This window comes from Macaca fascicularis, chromosome 4 (genome assembly GCF_037993035.2).
Source record: "Macaca fascicularis isolate 582-1 chromosome 4, T2T-MFA8v1.1".
In the NCBI taxonomy this organism is placed as follows: Eukaryota; Metazoa; Chordata; class Mammalia; order Primates; family Cercopithecidae; genus Macaca; species Macaca fascicularis.
The window spans coordinates 9,747,943-9,774,421 of record NC_088378.1 but is presented as its reverse complement, the minus strand read 5'-3'; the positions used below and the strand labels follow the sequence as shown (position 1 = coordinate 9,774,421).

General features: G+C 44.6%; 1 protein-coding gene across 8 annotated transcripts in view; it reads right to left on the bottom strand.

The window, feature by feature from the left end:
• Positions 1 to 5,062: 5,062 nt before the first annotated feature.
• The window catches only part of PRKN (parkin RBR E3 ubiquitin protein ligase), a 1,364,839-nt gene continuing 1,343,422 nt past the window's right edge, over positions 5,063 to 26,479 (bottom strand). For 4 of the 8 annotated variants that reach the window (XM_065543170.2, XM_065543171.2, XM_065543172.2 and 1 more), the window contains 3 exons: positions 16,858 to 16,975; positions 9,112 to 9,186; positions 5,063 to 7,839 (listed from right to left, as the gene is read on the bottom strand). In XM_065543170.2, the coding sequence (XP_065399242.1) occupies positions 7,727 to 7,839; positions 9,112 to 9,186; positions 16,858 to 16,975 (306 nt within the window). In that variant the 3' untranslated portion in view covers positions 5,063 to 7,726. The remainder of the gene's footprint in view (positions 7,840 to 9,111; positions 9,187 to 16,857; positions 16,976 to 26,479) is intronic. The other 4 variants (XM_045390376.3, XM_074036783.1, XM_074036784.1 and 1 more) reach the window with 2 other exon arrangements.

Sequence of the window (26,479 nt, the reverse complement as noted above, 5' to 3'; positions counted from 1 at the left end):
AACCAGGTGAGAAGCACTCTTCTGCCTCTTCCAACCTCTCTTCCCCAGCCTCCTAATTTTTTTTTTCCCTTATGTACTGTAAATGTAATTTCTCCAGGGTTGGTTTGTTTGTGTTACTTATTTCTTTGGATTGATTCCCTGGGAATCCATGTTTACCATCTGTCCTTTAGCCGTGGCTTCTGTTCTTATCACTGAAATTATGTGTTCATCTCTGATCAGATTATTAATTTGGAAGGAAAATATTTATTCTAAAATAAGCAATTAGAGATGTACTTCTAATCTTGTACAAGTAGGTTGACATCACAAATTCTCTTGAGTCATTTCTTTACAATTTTAAGCTATCATCTAAAATTATTATTTTGAAGAGTCTATTTATTAAAAATGATTCATTGGTAACACAAAGAGCTACGTAAAAAGTATTTCTAGGACTTCTCTCCTAAGATTCAAGTGTTTACTGAACCTGACCATTGGAGGTCTCACAGACTGTCAGATTCCAGCAGGTGCAACTAGAGCCACCTTTTTCCCACCATCCCCGAGTCTCACACGCAAACTTGGCTCTGGCTCTGCTCCTGTGCTCTGCAGCTTGGCTCACAGGACTCCAGGCCCACAGCCATCCAGGAAGAACTTAAGATGTATCCCAGATTCCTCTCTTACTCCTTGGTCACATCTGTTTATCACGTAAGTAGAGACTTATGGCCTGCAAAGCCTAAATTATCTACTATCCGGTTTGTACAGGAGCATCTGCTGGCCCCTGGAATGGACTATGGTTTCCAGTCTTCATGAACACACTTGAGTTCTGGGATTCTCTGATTTCATAACGTTATTATGAAAGAATTTTCAGACCAGCATGGTTCCCTTGCATGACCATGGCATGGCCAACTTTGCAACTGCCATTTCTGTAATACTTTTTTCCCTATCAGTGTCACCATCAGGGACAGGAATAAACACGCATGCGTGAGCCAATTCAAATAAAAGTTTTGCGGTACCTATGAAGCAGGTCTGGGAACCATAGGACCTTGTTGCTGTCACCTTGTCATTCACTCTTTCACATGAACCTGATAAGCAATCATGACTCTCCTAAGGGGTTGAATGAGAGGCCAGCGTCCTCTGACATGATTGGACGATGCTGTTGATAGGCCACTACCAGTTATCAACTGCCAGGCATGCTTCCAACTGCTTCTTGGTGTTTGGTGACCCACCGTAGAAATGAGCTATGTTCAGAGTTACTTACTTACAAGGATGTGATCACTGTGTGTGTCTCTGGATTCTATCGTGGGGTCTCTGATTCCCATCTTGTGCCTTATTCCTGGTGCTTAGAGTTCCTGCAAACACTCGAAACTGAAAAGTGTTTTTGCATTTATGTTTCTGTTATTGTTGAAATTATGCTACCCTAGGGGTTATTTGTCAACTACTTTCAGAGACAAAAAAAAAAAAAAAAAAAAACTGGTGGGAGGTGCTGCATCGCATTCTTCAGAGAAGAGGTAGCTAGTATTTGCTAAACCAACTAGGAGACCCATTTTAACTAACATTGTTTGGGCTACCAAGATAAAATGAATGAAAAAACTTGGTAACTAAAAAAACTTCACCTAGAACAATAAATAAGCAGGAAAGGCAAGAAAAGAAAAACAAATGATAATGACTTTTCAGTTACACCCAAATTAAAAGGAACGATGGCAGTTTTTCTAACTGATAGTTTCTTTGGTGGCACTTGGCATGTGTGGTTCTAAAATCCCACAGTTTCAAATTGTTTTGCACAGATCCAAGGTGGGTGGGCAATGAAGGGGGATGGAGTGAACCCCTTAACTGATGATTATTGATGATTGGCCTCTACTCATCCATGAAATCAACAAATACAGCAAGGAACTGCCCTCATGGAGTTAGTTAGCACTCTAGCTGGGGAGACCAGCAAAAACCTAATACATAAGTAAACTGCATAATATGTCTAGATACAGGTGAGCACTATGGATGTGATGGGTTGACCTGAGAGGCCTTCAGGAAGGGAGGAAGCTGACCGATGTGTGGGAAGAGCATGCCAAGCCTAGAGACCCACGGGGAGCTCATTCCTGGAAAATCAGCTGGAGAAAATGGAGACTCAGTGATAGGTACCCGGAACTCCAGTGAAATCATGACATCTAAATGCCTTTGTGAAAAATGGTCCTGAAGATAAAGCCAGATGCTAAAAGAGAGCTGTTTCAAAATTGAGAGATTCTCAAATACCACGTGGCAGGTAAGCCTTGCCAGGCTTCAGTTGATCCTGTTTTTAGTGGGATAAGCTTCTTTGGGAGGCATCCGTGTGGGAAGTGTCAGCCTCTTAATTAGTTTGGCTTGAGGGAGGATGGGGGTAAATTTCAGAGATGAGTAGGAGCTTGTTAAGTAAGCAACCTGAGCCAAAGGGTGCTGAGCCTACAAGGGGGCCTGCGAGTGCATGTTGCTTCTTGCGACCTGCTACTCACAGGCAGGGTGACCAACCCACTCCCCTTTGCCTGTAACTATCTTGATTTTATTATTATTTTTTTGAAATGGAGTCTTGCTCTGTTGCCCAGACTGGAGTCCAGTGGTACAATCTTGGCTCACTGCAACCTCCACTTCCTGGGTTCAAGCAATTCTCCTGCCTCAGCATCCCGAGTAGCTGGGATTATAGGCACCCACCACCACGCCCAGCTAATTTTTGTATTTTTTGTAAAGATGGGGTTTTACCATGTTGCCCAGGCTGGTCTCAAACTCCTGATCTCAAGTGATCCACTCACTTCAGCCTCTTAAAGTGTTGGGATTATAGGCATGAGCCACTGTGCATGGCCTGGACTTTTAAATTACCTATGGAAACGTAAAAGAAACATTTATTAAATTAATTAGCATACAGTAGGTCATAATGAATTCCTGAAAAAATGTCACTTTAGAAATCTGCTGACATAGAAAGATGCTCATCATATATTTTTAAGTGGAAATAAGATGCAAAATTGTTTCTAGATGGTAGTTTTTATGTTTTCTTTTTTGCCTTTTTTATTTTCTGTAATGGACATGTAACCATGTAATAATAATTTTGTAATGAAAAAAAATATAGGCTGGGTGCGGTGGCTCACGCTTGTAATCCCAGCACTTTGGGAGGCTGAGGCGGGTGGATCACGAGGTCAAGAAATCGAGACCATCTTGGCCAACATTGTGAAACTCCATCTCTACTAAAAATACAAAAATTAGCTGGGCGTGGTGGTGCACGCCTGTAGTCCCAGCTACTTGGGAGGCTGAGACAGGAGAATCGCTTGAACCCAGGAGGTGGAGGTTGCAGTGAGCAGAGATCGCGCCACTGTGCTCCAGCCCGAGTGACAAAGACACCGTCTCAAAAAAACAAAAACAAAAAAAAAAACAATATCAAGACAACCTTACAGGGAGAAATACTGAGTGGTGATTTGATACTAAACAGCATCTCTCAAAAAAGCCACTCTTTGAGTTTGGAATTAAAAATCCAAGAATTGTCGATGAAACAAACTACACACAGAAACACACTAGAGTTTCATTCTGCACATGCAGTGGGACTTTTCAGGAACACCCAGCTTTCAGTTGAGATGACCTGAGGCACCGGAGAGCTGGGGGAGGAGCTCCAGGGCAGATTCCTTTGACCAGGTATCTCCGGGACTCTGAGATAAGATTACCCTGATCTGAAAGCAATGGTTTCCAGTCTGTGCTAGACTTACCTTTGTAATGGAATTTGTTGTTGTTGTTGTTGTTGAGACAGTCTCACTTTGTTGCCAAGGCTGGAGTGCAGTGGCATGATCTCGGCTCACTGCAACCTCCATCTCCGGGATTCAAGCGATTCTCCCACCTGCCTCAGCCTCCTGAGTAGCTGAGGTTACAGGTGGGCACCACCACACCTGGTTAATTTTTGAATTTTTAGTAGAGATGGGGTTTCACCATGGTGGTCAGGCTGGTCTCAAACTCCTGACCTCAGGCGATGCGCCTGCCTTGGCCTCCCAAAGTGCTGGGACTACAGGCATGTTATAGGCGGCCAGCCTGTTATGGAAATTGGTGCTAGCATAGCAACTTACCTTTATAAGACACTTCTGGGACTGTCTAGAAGATAATGCAATACATGTATATGCAACATGAGTCACCCACCTCCAGCATGAATCCCTAAATCTACAACTGTGTACTCAGATAGATATTCCTGGCACTTGTCATCACTTTGCATTAGTTTTGTGTTTTCTGTCATTTTATTCTGTAGTTTCCAATGACTGGTTCATTTTTTAATAATAGCGAACAATTATTCAGTGCTTCCTTTATCCTACGCACTGTTCTAAGTGCTTTAGGTAAATTTATTAATCGTCACAACAACTTAATGTAGTGCATGCTATTATTGCCCCCAAAGTTCTTAGACAGGTGAGTTTTGGAGGTGGGGTTCCCACCCTGGCGCCTGGAGCTCACCCACTTTCTCGGCTGCCTCTTGCTCTGTCATCACCTGGGCCACCATTCCCATGACCTTTGCATTTCCTCGGAGTGTTTCCTGTGGCTACTGGCACCCAGGGGACCTCAGTGCGTGCCTCTTTGCCTAATGTATGTACAGGCCCTATCTCGGAATGTTCCATTCCAGATGCCTCCATCATGGGCTCATTGTGAAATAAACAATGCGTGGCCACTAAAGCAGTTCTTTGAAAATGCAGCGTCAACACACCCACATTGACAGCAATGCAAAGTCACTGAAATTTTCTAGAATGACATGAGAGAAAAAATCCTTATACATAGTCTTTTCCAATGCAAACTTCTCTTTCAAACACTTATTAGAAAAGTTGGCTAGTAAGGCAAGAAAGTAACTTTTAGATTGTTTTGAATGAGGGTTTGCTTTTTGGAACCCTTTCAAATTTTGATAGCCTTAACAAACTGCTCTTATTTAACAAAGAGAAACAGCCAGGGTTAATCTGGAGCTTGGAGTCGATATGAAAATGGCCATTTCATCACCAGGCAATTCCTCCAGGCCAAAAGTGAGGTCCATGGAGTAACACAGCCTGTGATTCCCTCCCTCACCCTTCACATCGATTGAAAATGTATCTTCAAAGACAGGACTCAGAAGCTCTTTTGATGCTTTTATTGACAATTTAAGTACAATCTTAGAGTTGTCAGATAATCTCAACACATGTCAGAGAAAATAGATTTTTTCTGCAAAGACTTTATTTCTATTTTTTGATACATTCATATTTTGTTACACCCTTCCTGTGCAAATAATACTGTGATTCGTTTTCATGTGTAGTGGATGCTGATTTTGCTTTTTTTGAGACAGAGTCTCACTCTGTTGCCCAGGCTGGAGTTCAGTGGCGTGATCTCGGCTCACTGCAACCTCTGCCCCCCGGGTTCAAGTGATTCTCCTGCCTCAGCCTCCCGAGAAGCTGGGATTACAGGCGCCTGCCACCACGCCCAGCTAACTTTGTATTTTTAGTAGAGATGGGGTTTCGCTGTCTTGGCCAGGCTGGTCTTGAACTCCTGACCTCGTGATCCACCCACCTCAGCCTCCCAAAGTGCTGGGATTACAGGCATGAGCCACCGTGCCCAGCCTGCTCGAACTTATTTTAAGAATCACTGTTCTATTCTGGAAAGGGAAAAGACCACCACCAAGAAAGGGAAGGAGACCAAGCTGGACAGTCTAATAGTCTAACAGGGGTTCCTAGGGTGCCTGAGCTCTTGGGAGCAAACCTTGTTCAGGCACTGCAAGCCCAATGCAGCATGCAGGCTGGGAAGGCGCAATCATGCAAACATCATCAGGAAGAAAGCTATGGATGATGGGAAACACTGTGTGGTCCCTGTGACAGAAGGGAGCCACCTGATTTGTTGCATCGGGCCAGTGTAAGGAACTGCAATTTAGTGGGATTGCCAGCGACACTAAGTCAGGGCCTGATCAGGGTCTGGACTCCGTGTGGACACAAGCCACTGGCTGCCGGGGCTCAAGCCTGCGACCTCTCTTTTTTTCCCTTACGATAGAGACTTTGATCTCTCTACCATTTCGATGTGAGCTTTGGGCTTCCTGTCGCAGGTCTGTTGTCACCATGGGGCCATGCTGGAGTCGGCAGATCTTCAGACAGTGTAGCCACATGAAGCTGTGGATGCTGATGTGGCTGCCGCAGAGCCCAGTCTGTCCTCAGTGCAGGGCGTCTGAGAGGACAGGACTGTCCCGGGTGGCTGGAAGAAATGGATTATCTCAGGCAGTTAGGAAAAGCGGGACAGGTGTCCCGGAATGTGGAAAATTTGAGTTCATCCCCTCTCTTTCCTCCAGCAAGGATTTCAGGTGCTACCTCTAAAAACAGAGGCCCTGTTGCCGATTTCAGAATTTACAGAGTCTCTAAATCCAAAAAGGCCTCCATGCGCTAGTGATACTCATGCCCTCAGTTATGTTCACGATCTTCCTGAGAAGTCAGACAATACAAGTAGAACAAAAGATAGTGGTTGTGCTCTCTCTTCTGCGTAGTGTGCGTAAGAACATGAGGTTTACCGCATGTCGTGTTGTTAATCTTTTGATTGTGCTGTGAATGGCTGAAAAAAAAGCTGAAAGTTTGATCGAACTGAAATCCAGTCCATGTCAACATAAGGAATATTCTAGTGAGTTTACTGTCCTAAGAGAAGGTCTCTCCTGGGGAACCCCTGGGTGTGCAGAGCTCCCTGGGACTTGCAGATTGGACAGAGAGGGTGTGCCAAAGGGTCATAAACCCTTCTAATGGAGAGAGTCCGGCACGCCTTCATTTCAGTAGTTCTGGAAAGGCTCCACTTTAAAGATTCTGGTTTAATAATGTTCACTTTTGTTCAGATTGAATATCATTTTGAAATCATTTCTAAACATGTCTCCTTTATAGGCACATTATCCATGAAATTTACAGAGGAGTCAAATGTATTAGCAAAATCTCCAAGCTGCAAAATGAATACTCAAAATCAAACTATAGATTTTTTGGTAATACTTTCAGAAAAACGATTTCTTTCTGAAGTTGCAAATCATGAAATTGAAGGAAAGTACATTAACTTGATTTCTTCCCTGTAATTCAAACATTCAACATTCAAATTAACTTTCATAATTTCTCACTTAGTTGACAAGTTGATTTATGCATAGTTGGCATTTCATTAATGCAATTTATAGAGATAGAATTCTTAAGGATAAACACATTTTTTTGGCTATTGCCTGTGGTTCTTTGGGAATAGATGCTTTCTGAAAATTTAAATAAGAACATTACTGTTAAAGCCATGAATCTAGTTGAGAACCCACTGCAGTTCATTTTACAGAGAAACACCTTGTCAATGCCATCTTCACGGTGTTTACTGAAGGTAAAACGCAGGATATTAAACGCGAGAACTCTCTCTCCAGCTACTCATTCTGCCTGACTTGAATTCAGGTGAGAATGACCCATACGAGATACATGGATTGCACTTGAATCTGTGCTCCGGGATTTGTGTCATCCTGAGGCTGAGAGCACCTCTTGCTGGTGTCACAGACGGCTCTGCTGTTTTGTGTGGACAAACTGAAAGGGATTCAGGAGCTTCTTCTGTAATTTTGCTCTGCTGTGTTTCATGGACATAGTGAAAGGGATCTAGGAGGTTCTGCTGTAATTTGGCTGTAGTTGGACTTTGAAAAAAACTTGAAGTGTGTGTGTGTGTATGTGTGTGTGTGTGTGTGTGTGTCTGAAAAGAGAATTAGCAAATGAAGGTAGGACACTGTGTATGCTCCCCCAGGATGGGGCGATGGGGTGCCTGGCTGCCCTGGCTACACGTCAAACCAGTGGTCCCCCATGCAGACGCGGTTCCACTCGCAGCCACAGTTCCAGCACCACTCGAGCCTGCACTGGGGCTGCGGACACTTCATGTGCATGCAGCCTCCTGTTGTGGGGAGAAAACAAAGGTGTGGTGGGTTCGCAGCAAATACCTGGAAAACACACATTCCCAAACCAACACGCTAGCCTAGACATCACTTTCTAAGTGAATAATAACAAGCAATACAAGGGCAGAGAGAAACTGAACTGAGGGAAAAAAATTAGAAAGTACAATAGAGCAGCTCTAAAGTGATGATATTCATTAAGAAATGAATGAAATTGAAGCATGTCACTTTTGTCGGTAACACATTTTATTTGTAAATCTGACTTTATTCTCCTGAAAGGTGATTTAGAGACGAATGCTTCAAGTTTCACAGATAGGGGTCAATTCCTCATTTAAATATATTTAAATATTAATATATTTAAAACACCAATATATTTATATTTAATTATATTTAAACATTAATATATTTATATTTAAATATATTTAAATATTAATATATTTATATTTAAAATATCAATATATTTATATGTGAATATATTAAAAATAATATATTTATATTTAAATATATTAATTAATAAAATTTGATATAACAATATAATGTATAATAATTTAAATGTATTTTGACTTATTTTTGCTCTTTCTATAGTGCTACTTACTTGGTTTGGCCAAATTCATAAAACAGGAACTGGGATAGCATATTATAATTATTATTATTTCTTTCTTTTTTTTTTTTTTTGAGACAGAGTTTTGCAGTCTTGTCCTCTAGACTGGAGTGCAGTAGTGTGATCTCGGCTCACTGCAACCTCCACCTCCCAGGTTCAAGTGATTCTCTGGTCTCAGCCTCCTGAGTAGCTAGGATTACAGGTGCCCACCACCACGCCCAGCTAATTTTTGTATTTTTAGTAGAAACAGGGTTTCACCATGTTGGCCAGGCTGGTCTCGAACTCCTGACCTCAGGTGATCCTCCCACCTCTGCCTCCCAAAGTGCTGGGATTACAGGCGTGAGCCACTGCACCCAGCCAGCATATTATTTTTAATAGGGAATATGTTCCTTAATGCTATCCAAAATTTTAATTAAGATGAGAGGGATAGAAAGGAAGTTACCAACAATGCTAGGTATTCTACGTATCTTATCTCGTTCGCTTACCAAAGCCCTTTGAGATCAGAGCATCATTCTGCTATAGAATTTCCCCAAGGTGAAGCACTTTTAAATGGTGAAGACAATGATTTCACCAAGGTCTGTGTGATTCCAATGTCCCTTCTTTCACAGAACGGGTTCTTTTCAGCATGAGAGGAAAAGTCCCTTATCTTGGGACTTATTTTGGAATTATTCACCTTCCTCAGTTGTCAAACATAGATTCCATGAGTTTTTGGAGCGCAGACACCCCTGCTTCAGTCGCCATCGGGGAACTGAAGGGAGGAGGAAGTGATTGTATGAGGATGTACAGAGAACTGCTTCTGTCCAAATTTCCTGGATAACCCCAGCAAATGCAGTTTCTTGACTTGAATCCTCCCTAGTGTTGAAGGTGCTCCATTACTCACTCTTACCAATTATCTTAATTGATTTTTTTCCTGCCAAATTTTCCAAGTAATTGCTTTGGTGCTATCTCACTTTTATTATTAGAAACCTGGCACGAGAACTTACACTAATTTAAAATATTTATGAATATATAAGAATAGGCATTTATTTTAAGATAACTTGCCTACATGTAAAATCCCCTGTTTTCCTAATTCTTTCTGGCTTGCTTTAAAGATCATAAATTACAGATGTGTGGAAAATAAAGGAGAAAACTTACAACACTTTTACCTTCATACTTTCCACTTAGGTTTGTGCCATTTTTAGCACATATTGAATGGTTGTATATTTATGATGTAAATAATATGTTACATGGTGTGACATTATAAAACCACTTGTTTCTCTAAAATATAATATTTTATCATATCATAAATATATCATTATTATATCATGTATCGTAAAATATATTCAATCAAAATTATTGAGCAATACATTAAAACTTAATGAACTGTTAAAGCAATTCTAAATGAAAGGGTAAGAAAGTTTCCTATTGTGATATTTAATATAAATAAGCATATATAAACATAAATATATATGAAGAGAGAGTGTGTGTGTGTGTATTTATTTATTTATATTTTTTTGAGACGGAGTCTTGCTCTGTCGCCCAGGCTGGAGTACGGGACACAATCTGGGCTCACTGCCATCTCCGCCTCCCGGGTTCAAGCGATTCTCCTTCCTCAGCCTCCCGAGTAGTTGGAATTACAGGCACCTGCCACCACGCCTGGCTACTTTTTATATTTTTAGTAGAGACGGGGTTTCACCATGTTGACCAGGCTGGTCTCAAACTCCTGACCTCGTGATCTGCCCACCTTGGCCTCCCAAAGTGCTGGGATTACAGGCATGAGCCACCATGCCTGGCTGATAGATGTGTTTTTCATACACAGTCCCTAACTCACAACTCCCATAGCTCTTGTTACGGTCTTTTGTTATAATGTTGGGACAATTCAGGCCTCAGAAACAGGCCTCAGAAAAGAGAATCTCTCCCTCTGACCTTTCCTTGACCTCCTTTTACCAGCCCAGGGCAGGACTGGAACCTTCCGCTGCTGTTCTGACTGTGGGTTATAAGACCCGGATTTCAGAAAGAGTCCTGTCCATCCCCTGGAGGAAGGAATGCTGCACAGAGAGGCCAAGAAGAATCTAGACCAGCAGGCCTTGCAGGGTTTCCCCACTCCATCTATTACCCTGAGATCAAAGCCTTTCTGTCCCATCGCATTTCAACACGTCTGTCCATGCTTCCATCATGCCTATTCCAGGAAGTCTCCACAGAGGGCCCCAGAGGACAGGGTTTGTTGAACACATGGAGGTTTCTGGGCAGGGCACCCAGGGAAGGCTTGGAAGCTCCGCCACCCTTCCCCCATACCTCGCCCTCTGCATCTCTTTATCTGTATCTTTTGTAATGTCCTTTATGATAAACTGGTAAATGTGTTTCCCTGGGTTCTGTGAGCCACTGTAGCAAATAGCAGAACCCAAAGAAGGAGTCATGGGAATCCCAATTTGAAGTCGGTCGATCAGAAGTTCCGGAAGCCCAGACTTGCGACCGGTGTCTGGCAGTCCTGTGGGACTGAGCCCCCAGCCTGAGGGATCAGACACTATTTCCTGGTAGACAGCGCCAGGGTTGAAGAGCAGGACACTCCCCCGGGGTGCACTGCAGAACTGATTGCTTGCTTGCTGCATGGGGAAAAACCCCCGCACATTCCGTCACAGAAATCTTCTGTGCTGACTGTTGTTATTGAATGAGAGAATAGAAGAAGCATGTTGTTTGTTCTACACTGAGACGGAATGCCAAAAATTAATACCAAGCATTTAATGAATCTGGGATACTCGCATTGTAAATAATATCTTGTTACAGAAGCTAGAATTACAATGGCCTGGTACAGTAAGAATGGAAATGGGAAGAGAGGATATTCACGTGATTCACTTTCTTTCCTCCCGAGTGCTTAATATACACAAGGCCATAGAGCTAGACCCCAGGCCATGAAGGAGCATGGAGGACCACAATTCTAAAAGCTTTGCCAGCTTCAAAGTAAATGCATACAGGAAGCCACTGAAACTTCATGCAGATTTGTGGATATAGACATGAAGGGAATGTGGCTTCCTTTGTAGTGAGTTCTGTCTGCAGATGGACACTCAAACCATGAAAAGCTCAGCCTATGCCAGGCACTCGACATTGTGGCTCTGGCCAGCAATTCTTCCATTAGATTTAATGAGAGCGTGGAAGTCCCTGAACAACCTGAAGGCAAATTTAAGGAGCACCACACGCTCAGTCAGGGAATGGAGCCAGAATCTCATCTGCTTGAGATGGAAGTGAAGACATTTCTGGAGACTGGAGGGGATTATAGGAGAAAGTACCAGGGTTTAGCCTGTGCTTAAAATGGAAATTCCTTGCATTATCATTCAGCTTCTCTGAGGGATGAAGGGCATTCCTGAAACACAACTGAGTATGTAACAGGCCATAAACCTTGGTGAGAACCAGGTAACATCCTTGGTCATAGAGTCTATGTCTTGTTTCAGTTATAGTGATGCACTTTTAAACAGTTTAGGCCATCGCTAATAAGCTTCAAGTCTCAGCTTTTCCATTTGTAAGTTAAAAATTTGGAGGTAAAAAATTAGTGCTTTCATTTATAGTACATCGCAATATTTCCAAGAAATAGCCCGACGGGGAGAAACTTTCTTACAGTCACGAACCATATGACTCCTACAACTCCATCTTTGGAGGCGCCGGCGTGTTCTGAGTCCAGAGCAGATCTGATGAATAATTTTCCTGCTTCTCACCATAGAATATCTCCCTGCCTCACAGGATCAAGTCCAAGCCCCAAACCTGCAGTTCGGGGACCTACATTCTGCATCCTACCCACTGCTTCAGCTGAGGCTCGTGTGGGTGGTACCTGGAACACCAGCAGCAGGGGCTGCCTCCACACACTGGGTCCTGCACACCGGTGTCTTTGCTCATGCAGTCCTGGGGCGTAGGACGCCTCCTCTTGCTCCTCCTTGCCTTGCTCATATCTGCCCATTCTTCAATTCTTCACTGGTATCATCTCTTCCGGGAAGCCTCCTCTGGGTCTGTGTGCCCTGATAGCTTTCTTCCCTATATTATTTTATTAAAGAGATCTGTTTATGTGTCTATCTCTAAACTGTTTAAAAGCTAAGTTTTTGTTTGTTTGTGTTTTATTTATTTTTTTTTTGAGACGGAGTCTCACTCTGTCACCCAGGCTGAAGTGCAGTGGTGCAATCTTGGCTCACTGCAACCTCCACCTCCTGGGTTCAATCGATTCTTGTGTCTCAGCCTCCCGAGTAGCTGGGATCACAGGTGCCTGCCACCACACCGAGCTATTTTTTTTTTTTTTTGTATTTTTACTAGAGACAGAGTTTCACAATGTTAGCCAGGCTGGTCTTGAACTCTTGAACTCAAGTGATCTGCCAGCCTTGGCTTCCCAAAATGCTGGGATTACAGGTGTGAGTCACTGCACCCGGCTTACAAGCTAAGTTTTAATTCGGCAAATATTTATTGTCCAGGCACTCTTCTGCGATTGGAGCCTAGACAGTCAAGGTCCCTGATCTCATCGGCTTATGTTCTAAACGGCGACAGACAGCAAACATGTAAATGAACAAATTAAGCAATGATCTGGGAAGGAGGTGGTGCTATGAAATTATTATTAAACTGGTGGGTGGGACTCGTTGGTTAAAGGGGGAAGCAGATGCTGAGATGGAAAGGGAGGAAGGCAGGCTGGGCAGAGGAGAAGCCCAGCTCAGGCACAGCCTGAGAGGCCTCAGCTGATGCCCAGGAGCTCCAGGGCTGGGGCAGCTCTCAGGGTGGTCCTGAATTTGGTTAGTGGGTTGGGTATTATGACCACCTCCAAGCAGCAGTCATGGGACAGGAGCTCTCTGGGGAAGGGGAGGGAGCCAGAACTAACTCTCTTGGCAGAGGTGATTGCCCAGAGAGCTCAAGGCCATCCGCAGGCAGGCCCCCCGCAGAGGAAATGGCAGTGCTTCCCCCTCCAGAGGTCGGATGGTGCTGACAGCGCCCCCCACAGGAGGGCAGGGGTCTTTGGCAGGGTGGTAAGGGGCGGTCTCACTGAGAAGAGGTCAGCTGGGCTGAGATCTGAAAGACAGGAAGGAGCCACCCATGGGCAATGACGACACAGAAGTGTCCTGGGGAGGACTGAGGGAGTGGGAGTGGGACCCGTGTGGTTACAATGTCAGTGGGGACCCCCGGGGAGAAGGGCAGGACTCACCTTGCCTTTGAGAAGTCTACGCGTCTATGTAGAGGATGGATCGTAAATATGCGAGAGTGGAGGCAAGAGCCCCTTTGGGAGGCGGTACTTGGAAGAGGAGGTGGGCAAGCACGGCACTGGCTGGGGATGTGGAGTCAGAGCTGGGCAGATGCTGGATCAGAGCACGGGGAAGGCCGTGGTGACTGGGGCGTAAGGAAATGGGTAGAATGAAGGATGAGCTTTAGCTTAGTGGCTTGAGGAACTGGGCGGTGCTGTTGACTGAGGTGGGGTGCACTCTAGAGGAAAAGGTTTTCTAGGAGCAGCTAGCACTCTGCTTTGTAAAATTTGAGCTGTCCATTGAACAATCAGTGGAGACATTAAGGAAGCAGCTGGCTATTTGAGTTGGACCCGGGGATGAGATGAGGGTGGGGTGTAGATTTGGGAGCCATCAGTACAGGGATAGTATTTAAGGCCACAAGACTGTGTTATGTGTCACAAAGGCGAAGTGTCTCAGGTGTCCCCACAAGCTGATAGTAAGTGCTGAACCAAACAACCACGCAGGAGAGAAACAGAAAGCAACAGGTCCAGGCTCGCTGACCACTTCCTTTTTTTTTTTTTTTTTTTTTGGAGACAGAGTCTCGCTCCGTCGCTCAGGCTGGGGTGCAATGGCGTGATCTCAGCTCACTGCACATTCTGCCTCCCAGGTTCAAGTAATTCTCCTGCCTCAGTTTCCCAAGTAGTTGGGACTACAGGCATGCACCACCATGCCCAGCTAACTTCTCTATTTTTAGTGGAGACAGGGTTTCCCCATGTTGGCCAGGTTGGTCTCGAACTCCTGACCTCAGGTGATCCACCTGCCTTGGCCTCCCAAAGTGCTGGGATTACCGGTGTGAGCCACCACACCCAGCCTCACTGACCACGTCTTATCTTGCAAACTGCCACCACCAGAGCCTGGGCTAACGAGGAGGCCACTAAGGTATGGACTCTAGACCCACTGGGTAAATTCTCCACCTGCCGTGCCTGTGAAGCCTGCCAGAAGAGGGAGCATGGGTGGGTGTTTAAGGAGCCCCACTGAAGACAGAGACCTGGCTGATTTTTACCAATTGTTTCTCTAAGGTTATACAACACACATGTTTATTACAGAAAAGCACACAAAGAAATAAAGTCCTCTTTGATCCTATCATGCCTAGAGCTACTCACTATGACATGGTAACATCTTGCTTCCAGTCTTTTTCTTCTGATTCTATTTCTTCCCATATATACACTTATTTCCAAACTGACATCATGTACCACTTGCTTTGAAATTCTGATTTCTCACTTAGGATGGATGTAAACCTTTCCGCCATGCCTTCATAACTTCTTCATCCACACGAACCAGCACACGTATCCGTGTGCTCCTCCTGCCCATCCTGTGAGGAAGTCCCATTGAAATCCATCTTATGAGTGAGGAAACTGGTGCTCACACAGCCACAGTCCATGGCAGAGTCCTAACTCCTGCAAGACTGCAATGTGGGGCTGTGTGATGCTTTACCATGGATTTATCAAAAAATAAACCAATCTTTCTCATACTGAAGCCATTAGACATTTAGATGATTTTGAGTTTACTATACTATAAATAATGCTGCAGTTGGCACCTTTTTTCCTAAAATGTGTGTGGGGGTGGGGGGGGTGTTTGTATATTATATATTTCAGGTTATTTCTTTAGGATAGATTTTCAGAGGTAGAATTATTGGGTCAAATAATATAAAGTCTTTATATATGTATTGCCAAAGTGGTTTCCAGAAAAGTTACGCTAACTTATGATGTCCTCACCAACCTTGAGAATCATTATTAAAAAACAAAACAAACAAAAAATTAAGGCCGTGCACGGTGGCTCACACTTTGGGAGGCCAAGGCGGGTAGATCACCTGAGATCAGGAGTTCGAGACCAACTTGGCCGACATAGAGTGAAACCCCATCTCTACTAAAAAATCCAAAAATTAGCTGGGCGTGTTGGCATATACCTGTAGTCCCAGCTACTTGGGAAGCTGAGGCAGGAGAATCTCTTGAATTCGGGAGGTGGAGGTTGCAATGAGCCGAGATCGCGCCATTGCACCCCAGCCTGGGCGACAGATCAAGACTGTCTAATCTCTGTGCGTTACACCCTTGTCAGTGAAATACCAGGCCTGTGATCCCAAACCATCATACGTCTTCTCCTGGGAAGGGCCCTTCCGTGTTCTTTCCCTCCCATTTCCCAGTGCAACCTGCTAACCAGTGAGTGGCGGTGGAAACTAGAGAAGCTCTTTCCTTCTATCCCATCGATGCCTTCTGCTCTTTATAGGTGCATGCCAATCCCTGCATTTTCTAGGAGCATTGCTGCATGCAACGGAATAATAAGGACATGCTGGGTAAATTCTTTATTTTCTCTGCAGGAAGCCACTGATCCAGCACTAAGGATTTGGACTGAGCTAAGCCAGCACCTGCGGCTCTGGGATGTGTTCAAGCACACTCTTGTTTGCATTAATGAAGACTTCCCGAAGGGCACAACTGAAAAGAGAGAGGCTTGAGTGCCCATCCTAGGATGGCCGGGCTTCCCTCCCGCAAGTCAGCTCTGGGCAACCTGCCAGCCAGGGCATTGCTGATGCTCATTGAGGAGAAGCTGGGAGAGGCTGCAGCTGGCTTCATGTCATCGCTCATCTGTGACAGCGCTGCTGACTCTGCCTTTTGCACACATACAAGTGCATCGCATTGAGAACAGGCTCTCTGACCACTGGTTGTGATGGCTTTGCCCTGAGTGGCATGTCCAGGATAGACAGCAGGAAGTCCCCCATTGATACTGAGTCATCAGGGGCAGGCCACAGGGATCTTTAAATATAGACGAGAGTTTAATTTTGAATAATGTTGCAAAGCTGGGGAAGGCTACAGACTGACGGCTGGCAGACAACAGGGTCAGATGGTGCAGCCTCAGTGCTGGGGAAGGTTCACCAGGGAGGATGGAGAAACCACAGCTGCCTCCTGACTGCCACTTATCCTCAACCACCTTCCATATCTTGGTTCTAGTTTCTATATTTATTCCCTTTCCAACCACATAAATGCTAACTGTGTGCCTCACATAGCCATGGAACTACTCACTCATTAAATATTTCTGTGTAGCAAAAACAATAATAATAATGATAATGGGTAACATTTCTCAAGGGGTTACCCAACACACCAGGCACCTTCAGACAGCATCTCATTTAATCCTGGGATCCCTGACTGGCATGATTCTCCCCAAGAGCCCACGACATCCTCATTCTCTGCTCAGCACCGACTCACCATTTTTTTCCACTGGTACATGGCAGCGGGGACAGGGCTTCGTGGTTTTCTTGATGGTTTCTTTGGAGGCTTCTTCCCAACGAGCCTGCTCTGCGGCTCTTTCATCAACTCTGTAGGCCTGGGTAAGCAAAGAGGAAAGGCATTTAATCTCAGCTTTCTGTTACTGGAATCAGGGTTTAGGTTCCCTGTACGCTGGTACAGGAAATTCTTGAAGACAGGAGTGCCTTCGGGCAAGAAGCCTAAATATCAATGCACTTGACAAATGCTAGACAGCTACTGGGCAGATGGGGATGCTGTCCCTGGCATGTGGCGTATGCGTTGGAGCGGGGAAGAGATTGTTCGGTTGTGTAGTGTGAGCTCCTCTATTCTGTTGTTTTGCATAATTGTAATAAATAACACCTATCAGGTGCTTAATATGCAGGCAAGGTGATCAGTGCTCAAATACACTTCTCATTAGACACTTCGTCAGATGTGAAGTGAGTGTCTAGTTTTTATTTCACATCGAGGATTAGACAGGTGAAAACATGGCCCAAAGCTGGTAAGAGGGAGCATCTGTGTGACTCCGGATTCTTTGCTTTTAAACTTTGCTCTACATCTTGTTATCCTTCCTTGCACCTGGCAAATGGGGAACTCCAAATGTTGTCACAGAAGAGACAGGAGCAAAAACAGGAAATGAAGTCGATGTGCCAGAGAGGGCAGTGGGAGCTGTGAGTGAAGATTGTGGCTCTGGAGCCGGCTGTCTGGTTCAAATCCCAGCTCCACCCAGAGGGGCGACTCTGGAAACATTCCCTACGCTCTCTCACAGTCCTCATCTCTTCGATGAAATGCCTTGTGCATTGGGGGTATGGAGGTCCAGTGTGGCAAGCTTTTAAATACGTTTGCTGACCTTTTTCATGTCACCGAGAGCTGGGTGGTGCCTGCACCATCATGTATAAGGAGGTTTTCTGGTGGGAGTGGAAGCAAGAGGTCCTGGGCTGGTTGTGGTTGGCATCTGTGACCTTAAGGACCAGTCATTTGGGGATTATCCCCAGATAAGATGAAGCATCACCAAAAACATGAATCCAAACGTTGTCATTTCACTTTCGAATTCCAAACCTTTTTGAAATGTTAGAGTTTTTGAATCTTTGTGGATGAAGTATCATGGTGAGAATAACTGTGCCGCATTTAATAGTGTCTTTAGGAATTAGTGCTCATGTTTCTGTTATTTCCGTGGAAAGTGAATTCTTCCAGGAACAAGATCACGCTTCAGAAATCCTCACATCTCATTTCTGGCATAGCATCTGGTACACAGCAGGTGCTTAGTGCATTTTAGTCAAGGGAATGAATGAATGACACAGCCCAGGAAGGCACTAAACTTTCAGCCATCCAGAATAGGACCCTGTGAAATGGGAAGGGCATGTGGGTGCATCCCTGACAGTGGTGGGGGCACCACAGACAAGCTTTGCCTAGGGCTGGTCACTGGGTGAAGCCAATTTCATTTCTGTTAATGAGCCATCATGGGCACGAAGGAAACATGCTTTGATAACTGCCAGGGTGTCACGTGATTTGTGAATACTTTGTTAGAATAACACGGAGTCAGCTGCTAGAAGGCAACGGTAGGTGAATGAGTGTTTCCTTTGCTAAGATCCACTCACAGCAGAGGCCCAGTGAGGGCGCTGTGTTTAGTGAGGGCCATTTCACAACTTGGTAACTAGGTATGTGTCTTCACAACGCATCTTCCAGTCACCAGAGTCACGTGTGGTCCTAAATGTCAGTGACACGTAGCAAACACCCATCCCCCCCACCGACGTGCACCCCAGTGCCACCCCTGCCTCATGTTCCTTGCTATTCTTTTTCAGGTCTAGGAGTCTGTAGCTCTGTAGCAGTGGTTTACAACTGCTTGCTAGTGGCAAGTTGGCAAGTCATACAAATTGGAGAAAAATACAATTTTACTTATTAGAAAATAATTTCAAAATGCCATTTTTTAGCAAAACATGGCATTCTGCATGCAAAGGGCAATTTCTCCCAGGTCCACACACCTAAAAATGCTGGATCAAATATGGAAAAAAATCTTTTATAAACATGTGGCTGATAGGGTGGGAAGGTAAAGGAAATCCTTAAAGACAGTAAATCCTCCTGGTTTGGGAGGAAGGAGCCTGGCATTTGCTGTGGGGCTATCTTCTTAGTCCCGGGTCCCCATCATCCAGGTCATCCCAGGCCCTAAGGGCACAGGCAGGAGACAAAGCCTCTGGCTGAAGCAGGGTGGGAGGTAGAATCCAGTTTTACTACACACAGAGGACCTGGACTCCTGAGGGTGACGTTCTTAGTGGAGGAAGCCAGGGTGAAAGCCTGCCCAGAAGAGAGAATTGATAGATACATGCTGAGACCACTCAGGCTGGGTTCTGTGATGCAGCAGGTTTGGAAAACATTTCTCTGAACATTCCTAATCATCAGGCCTTGGACACGAGGGTTGGTGAAAAGAATTCATCCTATCTGATTAGCTTTAAAAAACCTCAAGCCAAAAATTAATTTGAAATATTACCAGATTGGCAGTATACCCTGGAACCAAGCGGAAGCAAAAATATCTTTTGTGGTGCACAGCATGTAAAAAAGCCAAACCTCAAAGAAATTACACAAATAAAATTCTAAGAAATCTGGGATCACAATAAAAAAGTTAAAAAGTCACCTAATACAGGAGAAAACTAGCTACATGAGTGAAAGTCACAGAATTACAGAAACTGCAGAATCTAACCAGCAAAGGTTGTAGATATTGGAATGGTCAGAGACAGAGTACTGGCCAGGTGTAGTGGCTCACACCTGTAATCCCAGCAGTTTGGGAGGCTGAGGCGGGTGGATCACTTGAGGCTGGGGGTTCGAGACCAGCCTGGCCAACATGGTGAAACCTTGTATCTGCTAAAAACACAACAATTAGCCAAGCGTGGTGGCGTGCACCTGTAGTCCCAGCTACTTGGGAGGCTGAGGCCAGAGAAGAACCTGAGAGGCAGAGGTTGCAGTGCGCTGAGATTTTGTCACTGCATTCCAGCCCCAGTGATGGAGTGGGACTTTGTCTCAAAAAAACCCAACTGAGTATAAACGAAATATGTTTGTTATGTTTAAATAAATAAAGGTCATGATAATGGAATAAGAGACTGTCACAATTAACTAGGAAGATGTGAAAAAGAAACAAATTTCTTTGTTTTGTCCATTTTTCTGGACAGGAAACACTAATAATTAAAATTAGAAACTCAGTTGATGAGTTACATAGCAAATTAGATACAAATGAAGAGAGAATTTGTGAACTGAAAGATGGAGCTGAAGAAATTACATAAAATGCCAAGAAGTAAAAAATATGAAAAGGAGATTAAGAGATGGGGGGATAAGGTGAGAAGGTCCAATGTTTTTCTAATTAGAGTTCTAGAAGGAAATAACAAAGAGCATGAGAGAGAAACAGTGTTTGGAGAGAATGGCAAAAAAAAAAAAAAAAAAATTATCTACAAAGAAGTTACAATTATTTCCCCAGCTGATTTCTCAATGCATGGGTGCTGGCAGACAGTGATGGTATCTTCAAAGCACTGACAGAAAATACCAGCCCACTTAGAATTCTATCCAAGCAAAATTAATTTTTAAGAATGAGCATAAATAAAAACACAGTCATAAAAAACAGCATTTCCCATCAACAGAAGTTCACTAAAGAAACATGGATTTGGGAGGCTGAGGCAGGCAGATCACGAGGTCAGGAGTTTGAGACCATCCTGAGCAACATGGTGAAACGCCATCTCTACTAAAAATACAAAAATTAGCTGGGCATGGTGGTGGGCGCCTGTAGTCCCAGCTACTCAGGAGGCTGAGGCAGGAGAATTGCTTGAACTCGGGAGGCGGAGGTTGCAGTGAGCCAAGATCGTGCCACTGCACTCCAGCCTAGGTGACAGAACGAGACTCTGTCTCAAAAAAAAAAAAAAAAGAAAAAGAAAAAAAAAGAAACATGGAATTAGGAAAAGTCCAGAAGGAGCCAGGAGTTGCAAGAAGAAACTGTGAGAAGAGAAAATGGGTAATGTTTGGTAAGTCACAGGAAATACTCATTATATAAAACTGTAAATGATGCTTAATTTGCTGGTTTTAAAAAAGAAAAAATGCAAGTAGGCTGGGTGTGGTGGCTCACGCCTGTAATCCCAGCACTTTGGGAGGCCAAGGTGGGTGGATCACCTGAGGTCAGGAGTTCTAGATCAGCCTGGCCAACATAACAAAACCCGTCTCTACTAAAAATACAAAAATTAGCTGGGCGTGGTGCACATGCTACTCGAGAGACTGAGGCCAGAGAATCGCTTGAACCTGGAAGGTGGAGATTGCAGTGAGCCGAGATGGTGCCAGTACACTTCGGCCTGGCTAATGGAGTGAGACTTTGTCTCAAAAAAAAAAAAAAAAAAAAAAAAGAATAGTACGGAAGTGTGAGAACTGGATGATTCTAATGTGCTGGCATGATTCAGGCAGAGGGTCATTAGAGTTTTTTACATTAATATATGTGTACATTCTAGGGTAATCAATAAAATAAAAGAGAAAGCGATTTACTTCTAAACAAGGAAAAATACAGTGGAAAGGCAAACAAAAGAGTTAGTCAAAAGAAAGGCAAGAAGTAAAACTATTGAAATGTAGAAAGTAATAGAAAGTATAAAACAAAATGGCAGAAATGACTGTAAATATCCCAGCACTCACAACCTATGTGGACAGATTATCACTGGGCAGGGCTTGCTAAACTCTAGAGTCTTAGCACTTATCTGGGAGGCCTTGTCTGCAGGAGGAGCATTCAGGGGCTGAAGTTTCTGGCTCAGGTGTGTGTACACCTAAAGCCTTTGTTACATGTTGCCAAGTTAAGAGCATTTTCAACTGGGTGAATACAATGTTTATTCTAACAAAGGATGTTACAGTCAGCCCAAGAGAAAGATTCAGAGCTCAACTTCCAGAAACCTCCTGCCTGTCAATAGCACATTACTGGAGGGGAATTAAGAACTGGAAACTTGCAAATTTATATTAATATGCTTAATTCTTTCCAGGAAGAAAGATTAAAATGATGGCAAAGGAAGAGAAATAATTGCTTCCCAAAATACCAATTTTCTCTGACTTCTGATCCCCAGAGCACACAAAGCAGAGTGTAACTTGTAGGCCCACCAGAAAGCAACTAGGATTTCCCAAAAGGGCTCTGGATCTAACACCTCCAGCAGCAAACGTCCTTCAAATCAGGGCACTGCAAGCTTAATACCTAGGAGTGATTACAAAAGACTCCCCATGTAAACATTTCCACACTAGTGTGCACTGAGCTACTGGATGGGCCAGTTCACCCAGCGGAGAGGGAGGTAGCTAGGAGGGTTTGATCCCTAGACTGGAAGAGAGACAACTGAGAGCAGCACTTTCTGTTTTCACCTGCAAGGATATGTACCATTATCATTTCCTTCACAGACTCTGCACTGGGGCCAACGTTACTTCTTCCCGGGATCAACATGTTGAAATCCTACCCACCAAGGTGATGCTATTGGGAGGTGGGGCCTTTGGGAGGTGATTAGGTCATGAGGGTGGAGCCCTTATGAAGGGATTCATGCCCTTATTAAAGGGACCCCAGAGAGCTCTCTTGCGTCTTCCACTATGAGGAGATCCTGTGAGAAGCCAGCAGTTTGCAGCCAGGAAGAGAGACCTCCCCAGATCTACAGCCTGAGGTTGAGGCTTGCTGGGCTGAGCTTGGGTTCCTGCAAGCCATGGGCAGCAGTGTGGGTGGAGAGGCACCCTCATGTCCACCCCACAGGACACCGGAGCTCATGTGAGCCAAGGAGTCAAGGACCCCCACATGGAGATGCCCACACTGAAGGTCAGAGACAGAAGAGAAAGCCCGGGGAAGAGAAAATACCCCAAACCCTAGGGAAGAACCAAAATGCTGATAGCGCAAAATGGTTTTTAGTACTGTGAAAGCAAACTAAGTATGACCTAAGAAGGACTCTATACTTCTGTATTTGAGTCCTTGTGGTCGAACTTAGCAAGACTGAAAACCCAACTTAGGAGTGTGTCTAACTTAATAGGTAGACAGGATTGACAGCCTAACTTTAGAGTATGCATCTGTAACAATAGCTGGGTCTTGGCCAATCCCAGCAGCCATGCTTCAGCCACTCATACACTGCTGAGTGTTCGAACTGTGTTCACATAAGGCCAACGCCAACCTGTAACCAACCCGGCTATTTCTGTACCTCACTTCTGATTTCTGTACGTCACTTCGCTTTTCGTCTATAAATTTGTTCTGACCACGAGACACTCTTGGAGTCTCTGAATCTGCTGTAATTGTGGAGGCTATCCAATTTACGAATCGCTTTTTTGTTTTTTTCTTGCTCAATTAAACTCTGCTAAATTTAACGTGTCTGAAGTTTTAACAGTACCAGGCTACGGGAGTGTTTTTTAGCCAGCAGGACAGCCGGCTAACTTTTTTGAAAGTGGGTAACTTTCTTTCACAGTCGGGGTGGGGTTCATTCTGACCTCCTGGGACTGACAGGGGCCCAGGTAGATCATGGCCTTGATTGCAGAGTTAGGGGTTAAGGTGTAGAAAACTGATGAGGTGTGTCTTTTTTTTTTTTTTTTTTTTTTTTCTGGTAGACAATATGTGCTCAAAAGTTATGGTTTTATTCCTCCACAGGGCATGAAGCAGTTGTTATCTAACTTAGAAGTCAAATTTCAGCATTCCTTTCCCAATGAACGACATGGCATTCTGTTCCTCCAACACTACTTGGGCTGATTTTCCCATTAATTTGATGACTCAGACCTCGGCACGGGCTAACACAGAACTGTGTAGGCATGGTGCTGTGACAGCTGCAGGGTGTTAGAGGGAGGGGTGGCCAGCGGGTCCGGCATCCCGGTGCCCAGGAGGGGAAGGCTTTGAAGAAGAAAACTAAGGACACTTCTGTTACATAAGGAAGGGCACTGTGTGGCAGGGGCTCTGTCCCAGCTACTTGGGAGGCTGAGGCAGGAGAATGGCGTAAACCCGGGAGGCGGAGCTTGCAGTGAGCTGAGATCGCGCCACTGCACTCCAGCCTGGGCGACAGAGCAAGACTCCGTCTCAAAAATAAAAAAATAAAAAACAAAAAGGAAGCACAGGAATAGCTGTGACGCTGAGAAGGGCAGGAACTCCAAGGGCTCTGCCCACATCATGGAATGTAGTAACTGCAGGCGCCCGCCACCTCGCCCGGCTAGTTTTTTGTATTTTTTAGTAGAGACGGGGTTTCACCGTGTTAGCCAGGATGGTCTCCATCTCCTGACCTCATCATCCGCCTGTCTCTTGAGCAGATCAAGAAACCCCATCTCTACTAAACACACACACACACACACACACAAAGTTAGCCAGGCATGGTGGCAGGCGCCTGTTGTCCCGGCTACTGGGGAGGTTGAGATAGGAGAATGACATGAACCCAGGAGGTGGAGCTTGCAGTGAGCTGAGATCTCGCCACTGTACTCCAGCCTGGGCAACAGAGCAAGACTCCATCTCAAAAATAAAGCCGAATTAGTGCCCAGGAGACACACTGATATATATTGAAGCTAGAATAACTTGAGGAACTGCATATGTGTTATCTTTCCTGCTTTAAGAAAAACTTGTGACACCTGTGTAGCCAATAATTAGACAAGTATATTCTAATCCTAAAAATCAATTTAAGCCTATTTTCCAAAAAAGAGCAGATTGCCATTAATCACGAAAACAGAGTTGGCTTAATTCAGCTATGAATGCTTTCAGGTGAATGGCAGCTTTTAAACGTCAGCCTTCTCATCAGTGCTCGCCTGTCTTCTCACAGACACTGAAACCTTCCACCTCTGCAGACAGCAGCCTTCCTGGCTCACAGTCAAGCAGGTGGGCCGGTTGAGCACTGCTGCGTGTGAGCAGCCCGCCTCCTGCTGGTGAGTAAGAAAATGGCATCATTTTCCAGGGGCCTTGAGCTAATTAACGTTACTGCTTTGCAATGGGTGTCACCAAAACATGTTTTGTGTTCTCACATTGTCTTATGACTACCTCTTTTTGGAGAATATGTACATATGTATATATTTAAATATATTTTGTTAATTTTTTTTGAGACGTTGTTTTGCTCCTGTTGCCCAGGCTGGAGTGCAATGGCGCAATCTCTGCTCACTGCAACCCCCGCCTCCCAGGTTCAAATGATTCTCCTGCCTCGGCCTCTCAAGTAGCTGGGATTACGGTGCCTGCTACCACACCCGGTTACTTGGGACGCTGAGAAAAGAGACGGGGTTTCACCATGTTGGCCAGGCTAGTTTTGAACTCCTGACCTCAGGTGATCTACCTGCCTCCGCCTCCCAAAGTGCTTGGCTTACAGGTGTGAGCCACTGTGCCTGCCTATTTTTTTTTTTTTTTTTTAAAGAAATCATCAGAGTGTTGGGATTTAATGGGGTATCTAGCCAAGGGTTCTGGGAAATACAAGGCTACACTCTAAGCAATGCAAGGCTACTCCACTAAGCTCTAAACTCCCCAAGCCATGCTTTAGAATGCAATTCAGAAGGGCCTTTGTTTTTATTTATTTATTTATTTTTGAGACGGGGTTTTACTCTGTCACCTAGGCTGGAGTGCAGTGACACAATATCGGCTCACTACAACCTCTGCCTCCTGGGTTCAAGTGATTCTCATGCCTCAGCCTCCTGAGTAGTAGGGATTACAGGCATGCACCACCCCACGTGGCTAATTTTTGTATTTTTAGTAGAGATGGGATTTCATCACATTAGCCAGGCTGATCTCGAATTCCTGACCTTAGGTGATCTGCCTGCCTCGGCCTCCCAAAGTGCTGGGATTACAGGCGTGAGCCACCGTGCCTGGCCCAGAAGGGCATTTTTGACGATGATTCTAACAGTGGTGATTTCTGCTAGGAGTAGAATGTGTGCCAAGCGCCACAGACGAGATCTTACAGAGTCTTGCCCTGTGGGGCCTTAACTGCTTCCTAAAGGGGAAGTGAAGTAAGTAATATCTATCAACCTATTTTGGGATGAATGGGGGAAATGGAACAGCATAAATGGTAAGTAGCAGAATTATTAATAGGTACCCTTTACTGCTTATTTTAAAAGTGCTTTGTGTTCAACGATTGTTACAAGTTGACATATGGGAAAAATATACACTTGAGCTAGAAAATATGCTAATTTGTATTTTTGATAATGACATTCTCTAGCTCATGGTTGGCTTAGGTCAGCAGTGACCACAATTATCCACATAGATGGGATTCTGAATGTGGAATCATCACTAATAGGATGCAAGGGGGAATCAAAGCCGACAACAGAGCCTGTCTTTTGTGCAAAGTATAGTTATTCTGGCACAAAGTAGACTATTATTTTTGCTAGAGTGAATGCAGAAATATTTTCATTCAAGAAACATTTGTTGGGTGTCTAAGATGTGCCAGGCACTGTCCTGGACCCTGGGGATACATCCCAGTAAACAAGAGAGATGACAAACAAATAGCAGGCCAACAATCCCTGCCTTGTGGAGCTATAGAGATGACCCTCTATAATGTGGGTGGGCCTCACCCAGTCCATGGAAGGCCTGATGAGCAGAGACCTCGGTTTCCCAGAGAAGAGAAAAATTCTACGCTACCGAGTGCAGTGGCTCACACCGGCAGCCACACACTTT